Genomic DNA, 10,384 nt, shown 5'->3' on the forward strand with positions numbered 1-10,384 from the left:
ATAATATAAGTATAATATAATCACAGATGTTTTCTTCTAATATCAAACACGGACACTATCCGAACGTTTTGATATTATATTGAACATATTAATTCAAAACATATTAAATAAAATTAAACTTAAATGTTAAGTGTCAAAATGATTACATATTATGTAATATATTATCTGTTATAAATATCATATATACAAAAAGATTATATCATCTTGTTATTTAACTAAATTTCTTTAGAAAGATAAGATAAAACAAACTAATCCTATCAGAAGACAAATATGATAATAATTCTACAACAATAATCTAATAATTATTTTATTTTATCATTTCATTGCTATCAAACAAATTATTAACAAATTATCATAAACTATATTTTTAATGCACAATTTTGTTAGACAAATAATTGCGAAAATCTCTCTTAAATCACAACAATTATCATAGAAAAGCAATTCAGTCTTTAAATATAAGAAACAAGGTATATCTTATTATTTGAACTTTAAAAATAAAAAGATGAAACAAAAAAAAAAGTGAGAGAAGCTTGATGGGCCTGAGATACCAAACCCGGAACATATACGGATCAGTCCAATCCAATCCAAGTCCGCGCTTAAACCTCAAAACAAAACCTAACTAATAACTGTGGCCGCCTTGGGTTTCTCTTCTACCCTAAACCTCTTTTTCTTTTTCTTTCTCATTCTCTTTGGCTTCCTCTTCTTCTCTCACTAACCAACCACTCTCCAAATTGCTTGTTGCGCACCGTTTTGGGGGGTGAGGCTCCATGGTCGAAACCTACAGGGTAAGGTCCATCGATTGGAGACCTTCGCCGGTGTTGGCGCTTGCCACCACTATCGATGGCGCACGAGTTGCCGCCGCTCGCCAAGATGGCTCTCTTGAAATCTGGCTCGTTTCTCCCGGCGCCATCGGCTGGCACTGTCAGCTGGTAACTACCTAACTCATAACTTACGGCGATCCTTTTTTATCTCGATTCTCTTCCTTGTGAGTGTTTGAATGAGTTCTGATGCATTGGTTTGACAATTATAGACTATTCACGGAAGTCCTGAGGGGAGAGTGACGTCGCTTATTTGGTGCCCTGGCGGTGTCGACGGAAGTCGTTTGTTTTCCTCCAACGTCGATGGCACGGTCTCTAGGTGGGATCTTTTCAACTTGAAACAGGAGGTATAACATATAATGGAGTTATTTTATTTGGCAATTATATGATGGAAGCATCAATGGGAACATTTTTTACTGTGTTTTTTTTTTTTGCTGTAGAATGAGGACCATTACTAACTGAAACACCAATTAATAGACAGTCCTAGTCCTCAGAGGATTAGTTTAGGTGTGGTTCTTGGTTGTTTTAGTGAATATGTTCTTGGCTTTGTCTGGGTAATGTTTATGGTGTTAGGAATGGTTGGTTGGTTTTCTTAGTTTTTTATTATTATTTGAGTTTGTTGTTTTGGTTTACCAATTGCACACTTGGTGCTTGCAGACGGTGCTGAAATCTGAAGTCTCAATATGGCAAATGGCAATGAGGTTTCCTATTGATGACAAGTTAAAAGATGAAAGTAAGGATGGACCTATGGTGACCCAAAATGGGAACGGGTTCCATGATTTTGATGATCATGAGAGCAGTGATAGTGATGATGATTCTCATTCGCCTGGTCCTCTTGAGCGTTCATATAGGGAGCTTCCACGTGTGGCGATTGGCTTTAATGATGGACGATTGAAAATCTATGAAATCTCTGACTCTGATGAATTTATTCTTGTAAAATCTTTTCCCCCTGTCACAGGTGAGATTTTCCTCGAGTTATTTGTCGTGTAGCAGTTTCTCGTTGGTTATGTTTTATGGCCATTAAGTGTTTGTTTTTGTTGCGTTTTACAGGACGAGTTTTAAGTGTGACTTGGAGTGCAGATGCTAACTACATATATTCAGGAAGCAGTGATGGGTATGTATTGAATTTGTGATTGATAAAAAGATCACTTTGTGTGCTGCTAATGTTGCTTGAATCTTAGCACCGTTTATTTTTCCCTTTATAAAAGCCAAATTGTATGCTCCATTTTCTAAAAAAAAAACACTAGATCTGTCTAGCAACATAATCTACATTTCATTAGTAGTGTCCGAGAGTACCCTTATTTATTTTTCTTGTCTGATTCTTAACAGTTTGATACGTTGCTGGAATGCTACATTGGGCAATGAAGTCTACAGGATTACAGCTGGACTTGGAGGGTTGGGCAGTGGGCAAGAACTTTGCATATGGTCATTACTGTCTCTAAGGTGATAGTGGAAACATGCTTTGTTGCATTGTCTTTGAATTTGACTAATATGCATACATCTGCAATCCACGTACACCATCTTGTTATAATTTTGACGGTAGATTTCTTCCAATTTGCAAACTCTTGTCGCTCATTAGATAGTCATTTTCTAGGAATGGTACACTTGTCAGTGCGGACAGCAGTGGTAGTGTTCAGTTTTGGGACAGCCAGCATGGAACTCTCTTGCAAGCACATTCTTTACATAAGGGCCATGTATTTGCTCTGGCAGCAGCTCCTAATCACAATAGGGTGTTTTCTGCTGGTTCTGATGGTCAGGTACTGCGTTTTATGATTTGTCAATTCTTGTGCACCCATAATTATTCATCTTTGAAATTGAAATTCGCTGCTTATGTTTGCACTTGATTTTATTTGGAAATTTATTTTTGACCTCACGCATTATTTTCATCACAAGATTTATACTATGTTATTTTCAACTGTTGTCTTGTCATTGATGAGGTCAAATTCAAGTAGTGACTGTATATTTTCCTCTGCACTTTTTATCTTGTCCATTAATATGTGGTGTTGCCACATGGAAGTGCATATGATGTTTTGTTGTTGGCATTGTCGGCATACACAAATGCCATAATGCAAATAATAGTAGAGTTAAATGGTTTAAATAGTATAGTCATTAAGAATAAATGAAAACCAAAAGTCAGAAGTTGAACCACTAGAGAGGTAGTTCCATTTTTGTTGTGTAGGATGTTTGGCACTTGAAGTGATGAACTTCTTGCCAAGGATTGAAGATGATAGCTATGACCTTTTTGGGTTAATGTGTAGCTGTGTATTTTCCTCAATAGAAGTTAAAAAAACAATGATGTTTTGAAAACACTGATATTTATAGTCATTTGGTTTTTGATATGACCGTTACAAGCCTTTAGTTTGTCATGTGCACTGCGTGCATTGGATTTATTCTTGGAGATTACATAAGCATGATTTAGTTTGACAGTTTAAAAGGAAGATTAAATAAGCATGTTAAAATAGCGTACAGCTTTAGCTTAGTCTTGTATTTCTATTTTTATTCAAAAGCAAGTCATTACTTTACAGGCAAATTATTATATATTCCTGTCATATAATTGCTAAATATATAGGTGTTTGGTTATGTGTTACATTTGCTGCATCTTCTAATGCATGTGTAGCTGTTTCTCGAATTGTTCGTAGTCAAGGTCCACTGTTGGTCATTTTTTACGGTGTCTCATTTATTGACTGAATTTTGTATATTCTCAAGAGTAATGTGTAATATCAGCATATGGTTCTGTTATTGTTTGTTCATTAATTTTTGATTCAGTTAGTGTTATCCTGTATTTTGTCTGTTACTGGTGTGAAGTATAATAATGTTGGTTTAGTTTATTTTTGTTTGCAGGTTATTCTTTACAAGCTTTCTGATAGTCAGGTAGCATCAGCTGATGATATCAACTATTCTGCTATGACGAAGAGATGGATCTATATTCACCATGTAAGGTCTCATACACACGACATCAGGGCCCTTTCTGTTGCTGTACCGATAAGTCCTGAAGGTCTATATATTTTGTTATTTATTCTTCAAGTATTTATTAGCTTGTTTGGATGAGCTTGTTAAGTTTTTTGTTCTAATGAGAAAAATTAACGTTGTTTTTCGTCTGTTTTCTTAATGTGAATCTTTCAGTACAACCAGAAGTTCTTTTGAATACCAAAAACAAGTTTTTATGCTGTTGAAAAGTTTATCCAAATAAGCAGTATCTTTAGTTTTTTTTTATATATTTTCCATTTTCTGTTACTTATCTGTGCTTTTTTGTGTAGGTGACATTAACCCTGAAATTAACCCAGGGAAGAGGATTAAGAGCAGTCGAGGTGCAAGGAAGCCTGCTGATTTTAGTTACCATAAGTGGGCTCATTTGGGGGTTCCCATGCTTATATCAGCAGGGGATGACACAAAACTTTTTGCCTACCCAGTCAAAGAATTCACCCAGTTCCCTCCTCATGACATCTGTCCTGCACCCCAAAGGACACCCATTCAACTAGTACTCAATTCTATTTTTAATCAATCTAAAATGCTTTTAGTCCAATCATCAAAGCACATAGATGTTCATTTGCTACCGCTTAAAAATGGTTCCACCCCTGGGGCCCTTACGAAGACCGAAATAGTTGCTCGAGTCAAGAGTAAGGCATCTCGTAAGATAATTTGCAGCACCATTTCTAATTCAGGGGCGCTCTTTGCATACTCTGATCATAAAAGACCTAGTCTTTTGGAACTGAGAAGGTGTGAAATGGGCAAAATCACATGGAATGTTGATAGAAGGGAGCTTCCTCAAAGGTTACCATTTGCCCACTCTATGGTTTTTTCTCATGACTCTTCCAAGTTGATAGTAGCAGGTTGCGACAGAAGGATATATGTAAGCCAGTGACATGCTTCAAATCTGTTATAGTTAATTGTTTTAATAATGGAAGTTCTTTCTGCTTGTCAGAATTCCTGAACTTGTCAATATGGTTGTTATTAACTCCATATTGTGATGATTGTGCTCTGTATTCTGGTCCCTTCTTTGGTTGGCCCTGGTTACTTTTTGCACCTAAACCTGAAGACTGTTTTTAGGGAATGTACTTTGTTATTGCTCTACAGATAGGATCTGTAGTCTAACCAACTGTGAATCTGCCACATCCTCCTAGAAAAATCTACAGAACTCTTTATTATTAGTGATTTATTGAACAGTTTCCATCCTGCCTGCAAATGCATGATCAATTATTGAATAGCGTTATTCTTTACTGTACACTGGTTTTTATAGCATGTAGTTTATTTATTGATTACTTATCAGTAATTTCCAAATTATATGTTAAAATACTGTGATCTTAAGTTGTAAAAATGTATGTTTTGTTGATACTTTTATCTTTTGAACAGTGTCCTCTCCACTTGCAAATGCATGAGCACTTGTTCTTGTTTGCTATAAGGTTTTCTAATCTATATTGGTTTGTTCAGTTAACTTCTAAGTTTATTTATTGTTTGATTTGTTTCAGTGATTTCCAAATTGTTTAAATTATATGATCTTAGGCTGTAAAAATCTGTTTGATTTGTTGAAACATAATGGTTTTAAATGCTGTAGGTTGTGGATGTTGGGAAGTCTGAATTAGTGCATACTTTTACACCACGTTGTGAGTCTCAGGATGAGGATTTGCCTCCAACTGAGCCACCGATAACGAGATTGTTTTCTAGTTCTGATGGGCAATGGTTGGCAGCTGTGAACTGTTTTGGGGATATATATGTATTTAACCTGGAGATACAAAGGTGAGATTTCTAATTTGCTTAATCTTTCCTTTTTAATTCTGGATACCCATTACTGCAGCTGCTGCTTCTCTGAAGATAGTTGGTCATTTTGTTTTTGATAAGAAATTTGAAAATAAAATAAACTTTTGGGGAGACAAATAATTGTTGGACAATCTTGATAGAGCTTTGATTGGATGTTTGTTGCTTTTGCCGTGGTAGTTCTGTAGTATAACGTTGTATTCTGATTAGGTGTTGTAAAATAGCAAAGGGTGTTATTCTTTCCCCTCTTTTGTATGGTGTGCTTTTCTTTACAAGCTGGCATTGATTGCATGAATTATTTGATGTTGATATTTTGTTGTATTTTATATAATAAACTTGCTTGTGTTGCAGCCAGCACTGGTTCATTTCAAGATTAGATGGCGCCTCTGTTACAGCTGGTGGATTTCCACCCCAAAATGACAACGTTCTGATAGTTACAACATCCTCAAATCAAGTGTATGCACTTGACGTAGAGGCCAAGCAGTTAGGAGAATGGTCCAAACGACATACTTTTGCCCTTCCTAGGAGATACCAGGAATTTCCTGGTGAAGTTATTGGGCTTTCATTCCCTCCAGCAGAAGCTTCATCTTCTCCAACGGCAATATCATCTTCGGTTGTTGTTTACAGCTCTAGGTAAATATGCCCTTTTCTTTTTCCTTGTTAATACGAAGTTGACAACTTCCATTTGTGGAATGATAAAAATCAAATATGAAATGAGCATGTTTTATGAAAAATAGTATTTTTATACATGTGATAAGCGCCCTATTACTTTATTACTCGTGCCCCCTTAATGTTTTAGGTATTCTTTAAATTTTGTTGTTGTGAAGCTTAATATATATATATATATATATATATATATATATGTGTGTGTGTGTGTGTGTGTGTGTGTGTGTGTGTGTGTGTGTGTGTGTGTGTGTGTATGAAGAATTTCGTGCTGTTTAGTAATTCTGTGATAGTTTTTTAGAATATCGAAAGAAAGATTTGCTTCTAGGTTTTTCTCTGTTTTTCCTGGTATCTTCAACAATCAGACAGTAATGTGATATCTATGCCTGTTGTTTTAAGACACATGATACATGGAAAGTTAACCCTTAAGTCAGTTGGTTTCAGAATTGTGATTCAAACTAGAACTACGAAATAATTTTTGTTTTTCTATTTATTTATTTTTTAATCATTTTCTCATGTTTGAAAATTATTCAATGTTCAGGGCAATGTGCTTGATTGACTTTGGGTTGCCTGTGGAGCAAGATGAAGGTGATATGCTTAACACACAAGATTCAAGGTCTGGGAATTTACAATATTTTAGTGTTAAGAAGGGGACTAAGAGGAAGTTTGAAGTTTTACCAATAGATAAACCTGTTAGGAGGAACTTTCAAGTTCTACCATTAGAGAATCCTGTTTTATTTTTAGCTCATACATCAAAAAATTCGTTATTTATAGTAGACAAACCCTGGTTGCAAGTGGTCAAGAGTTTAGAAGCCCCACCAGTCCACAGACATATATATGGGACATGAGCTTTAAGCAGCTTAGAGAATTGTTCTCAGCTTTGAGGGGATATGATGGGGATAAAAGTCCCTTGTTTTTCTTTTTTGTCTCGTCATGGTTGGGAGGATCTAGAATCATGTATTGTGTTATCATAATCAATTTTGTTCCATTAGTAATAGCTTCAATTTACATTTTTTTATTTACACAAGTTCTGTACTTTTACTCTTAATCAAATCCCCAGATTAATTTTGGCTGCTTTTATGTATTATAATCTTGACACTTCTCATACTACATGATTAATATGTAATTAAAATTTCATATAAAAGCAGTTCGTTTCATAACAAGATTTTTGGCGATTTAGTTGTATTTATTTCCTTTTAATTTGAAAGTTATTTTCTTTTCCTTGATTTTCTCTGAAGTATTTTGGAAATTGCACAAAGACTGTTACACATGCCTAGTGTATTGATCGGATGGAGTAAATAAATAGAGTAAACTGAAACTATTTTCCGAAAACTCAAGTTGAGGCGTTGATTGGAAGGAGAGAGCGTGTATCCAAAGCTTTCAATGCAATAGTTGCAGCAAGCGCTCAGTCTGATTTAAACCTCTCGTATATCACATCTTAAAGTTAGAAGAATGATTTTAATGTTTACATCTATCAAAGAATATATTTAAATTGCGTAGGAATGTGTTTGGGAGAATCTGGAAGCAACTTAATTTTTTATATTAAGCGTTTTCTAATTCGGTGTATATGTTGGAAAGCTACGCGAGTCTTCCATTCTAAATCTCGCGTGTTCCATGGTTGGCATTGGAGGAGTTGTAACACTGTAATTTCCAATTACAAATATTAATTAAATAGTACACAATAAAGTAAGAATGACAGGTGAAATAATAATGAGTTTGTCCGTTTCCAAATATCTGAGTTATTTTGTAGTAGATCCATGCAGTTGGTTGGAGTCTGAGGATATAAAAACTACGAATAAAAGATTTTGTTTGATATATATCCTACCAAAACAAAAGTTCAATAATTGTAGGGAGTGTTATGAATGGATGAGAATTGAAGTGGAATAGTTTTCACAAGGTGGTGGGGTTGCTCCTAAAATGAAGGTTGGCTTTTGGTTTGATTTGGATACATTGTCCATTTTGGGTGTGAAGCTAAGTTACCTTGCCACATTTACCCACCCAAAGTGGTTGTGAGCTAGGCTGGCACTGCCTCAACTTAATAAAGTGGGTCACTACTCATTACTAGGCCTTTGGATTTGATATATGCTTCATGCTGGTGAGTGGTGAAATGACTTTTCCTTTTTCTCTGGCTCTCTTGCTAGCTAGCTGTGTTCAGTGGTGAATTAGTTAATTCGGTTTTCTTTTGTGTTTATTATTACTGGAGAAAAAGGAGGAATAGTGAATACCATATGAGGAAGAGTTTGTGAATAGTATCAAAAGAACACGACCTGGGAGGTCCCAGAGATGCCTGCCACTAATGACAACAAAAGAAAATGGAGGACACAAACCTTATTCAGTTTCCTATATTCTCTTAGGTTGCTCCCAATACCATAGGCAGTAGCATACGAGTAGATTAAAAAAAAAAAAAAAGGTAAAATTACAACATAAGAGCTTTTCTTTTTTAAAATATTTTGAAAAAATAAAAAAGAAAAAGAAAAAGAAAAAGGAGTTCCTTTTGCCAGACATTGAGTAGCTTCTCTCCTTTGACCTCCATTCTTCTGGTCTCTCTTTCCACAGCAATGCAGCAACAACAGTGACAAAGTCTACAGCAAAATAACTCATTTCCCTTCTTCATCAAAACCACCTGATCAGAACACATAACAAAACCCTTGTTAGCATTTTCCCATCACTCTTCTCTCAGTAATAAAACTAAATTTTCAACCCAAATGGATCTTCACCTTCTTCCTCTGTGGCAAGCTTTCCAGCTATAGACCTCTCCAAGAAACTCAAGTGCTTCTTGAATTTTGTCTTTTTCTGCACAGATCAATAAATTTAGCTCAACGCAATGAAAATTCTCCATGCAAAGGCTTAATGCTTTTACTTATAACATAACAGAAAAATTTGATGAAATAATCAGCACTAGAACTTGAGTTTTACCTTTATTCTTGTCGCAGATACGCATTGAGAAAAATCCAATGCACTCTCAACTTCTCCATTCCCGGGGAAACTGTCTTGCTTCTGCTCAAGAACAAAAGAACCAACCCATTAGCATTTTTTCTTTTTGGCTGCTAAGCATAAACATATTTTTGTGAGTGAAATTAACCTTGTGACTCTCCACGGGATAGTTGAAAAACGGAGAGCTTGCAGTGTCATCGAGAGGTGAAGACTGTTGACTTCTGCCATATTCTTTGACCTTCTTCTTTTGGGATTCTTTGGTTGTAGAAGAAAGGCAAGGATACCAATTCTGACAACAGTATTCGTTATCATAATGTGGAGGTCCAGAAGAAGCATCAGACACCATGGATAAATCTTCCTCAGACTCCTCCATTCTTGCTCCCTTTCCTTCATCCTCCACCACCCCACTTCTCCTCCGGAAGTAATTTTCAGAAAGAGAAGATTGGTCCAAATAATGGGTCCAACCGGATTCACTACCATTACTGTATTGTGAAGCAGAAGATATTTGATAATCCATTCGACCCTTCTTTCTTCAGGCACCAAGGTTGGTGTTGTTTTAATAGATTTTCAATATGTCTGATATGAAATATGATCAAGTAAAAGACGAAGGATGAAATGAAAGATCATATAGTGGTAGAGGAGCTAGAGGTAGCAGCTGCTTTGATTTCCCTGTGTCTCTTACCCCTTGTGCTTCTTATGTAGTTCTTCTTCTAAGCACAAGTAAGAAAAGGAGTAAAAGGAGAATTGATATAAAAAAAAAATAAGAAAGAGGTAGAAAGAGAGAGGAATTGTCTAAGAATTGTAAACTGGTTCTGTCCTTTTGCACAATCCTTTCGCCTTCTTATTTTATCTTTATGCGAATGAATCAATATTGCCAGTTGGCCTTGTGAACGTGTGTGTACGAGAGTGTCTGGTAGTGAAAGAGTGAGAGAATGTGATAAGGCGAGAGATTATGATTTATGGCAGCATTGCATTGCATTGCATTGCTCCCATAAAAACATAGTGCTGTCCTTTCAGGACAAAAGTTAATCTTAATTTGGCCAAGTCACAACTAATGATACTTTAATGATTAGATTTTTGTTTCTATTAATGGTTACTACTCTTGTAATTTGACTCCACAATAAATGCACTCTGCTCCCTCTCCTTAGGCTTTGCTTATCTTCTTCCACACCCTCAAATATTGTGCTTGCTTGCTTTGCAACAACCAACAAACTACA

The 10,384-nt window shown here is 35.7% G+C and overlaps 2 protein-coding genes across 2 annotated transcripts; one reads left to right on the forward strand and one right to left on the reverse strand.

Moving 5' to 3' along the window:
* The first annotated feature begins 644 nt into the window (after window positions 1-644).
* LOC148193485 (WD repeat-containing protein PCN-like) lies at window positions 645-7,313 on the forward strand. The gene is made up of 11 exons (XM_088098936.1): window positions 645-929; window positions 1,031-1,165; window positions 1,476-1,776; window positions 1,869-1,932; window positions 2,148-2,261; window positions 2,413-2,575; window positions 3,660-3,813; window positions 4,076-4,668; window positions 5,371-5,552; window positions 5,922-6,203; window positions 6,775-7,313. The coding sequence occupies exons 1-11, from the start codon at window positions 768-770 to the stop codon at window positions 7,079-7,081; spliced, it is 2,457 nt and encodes an 818-aa protein (XP_087955062.1). The 5' UTR covers window positions 645-767; the 3' UTR covers window positions 7,082-7,313.
* Window positions 7,314-8,462: 1,149 nt separating this feature from the next.
* On the reverse strand, window positions 8,463-9,993 carry LOC124839794 (protein SOB FIVE-LIKE 5-like). Its single transcript, XM_047315720.2, has 4 exons — window positions 9,316-9,993; window positions 9,150-9,230; window positions 8,951-9,026; window positions 8,463-8,856 (listed from the first exon to the last, which is right to left on the reverse strand). The coding sequence occupies exons 1-4, from the start codon at window positions 9,682-9,684 to the stop codon at window positions 8,831-8,833; spliced, it is 552 nt and encodes a 183-aa protein (XP_047171676.1). The 5' UTR covers window positions 9,685-9,993; the 3' UTR covers window positions 8,463-8,830.
* Between the last annotated feature and the right edge of the window lie 391 nt (window positions 9,994-10,384).

This window comes from Vigna umbellata, chromosome 9, assembly GCF_029865625.1.
Source record: "Vigna umbellata cultivar VRB3 chromosome 9, Vumbellata_1.0, whole genome shotgun sequence".
NCBI classification, from domain to species: domain Eukaryota; kingdom Viridiplantae; phylum Streptophyta; class Magnoliopsida; order Fabales; family Fabaceae; genus Vigna; species Vigna umbellata.

Coding starts and splice junctions, on each gene's coding strand:
- LOC148193485 (XM_088098936.1), top strand. CDS start 768: ATGGTCGAAACCTACAGGGTAAGGTCCATCGATTGGAGACCTTCGCCG. Junction 3,814..4,075: donor TGTACCGATAAGTCCTGAAG/GTCTATATATTT, acceptor TTTTTTGTGTAG/GTGACATTAACCCTGAAATT. Junction 4,669..5,370: donor GTTGCGACAGAAGGATATAT/GTAAGCCAGTGA, acceptor TAAATGCTGTAG/GTTGTGGATGTTGGGAAGTC.
- LOC124839794 (XM_047315720.2), bottom strand. CDS start 9,684: ATGGATTATCAAATATCTTCTGCTTCACAATACAGTAATGGTAGTGAA. Junction 9,027..9,149: donor TATCTGCGACAAGAATAAAG/GTAAAACTCAAG, acceptor TGATCTGTGCAG/AAAAAGACAAAATTCAAGAA. Junction 8,857..8,950: donor GCTTGCCACAGAGGAAGAAG/GTGAAGATCCAT, acceptor TGTTCTGATCAG/GTGGTTTTGATGAAGAAGGG.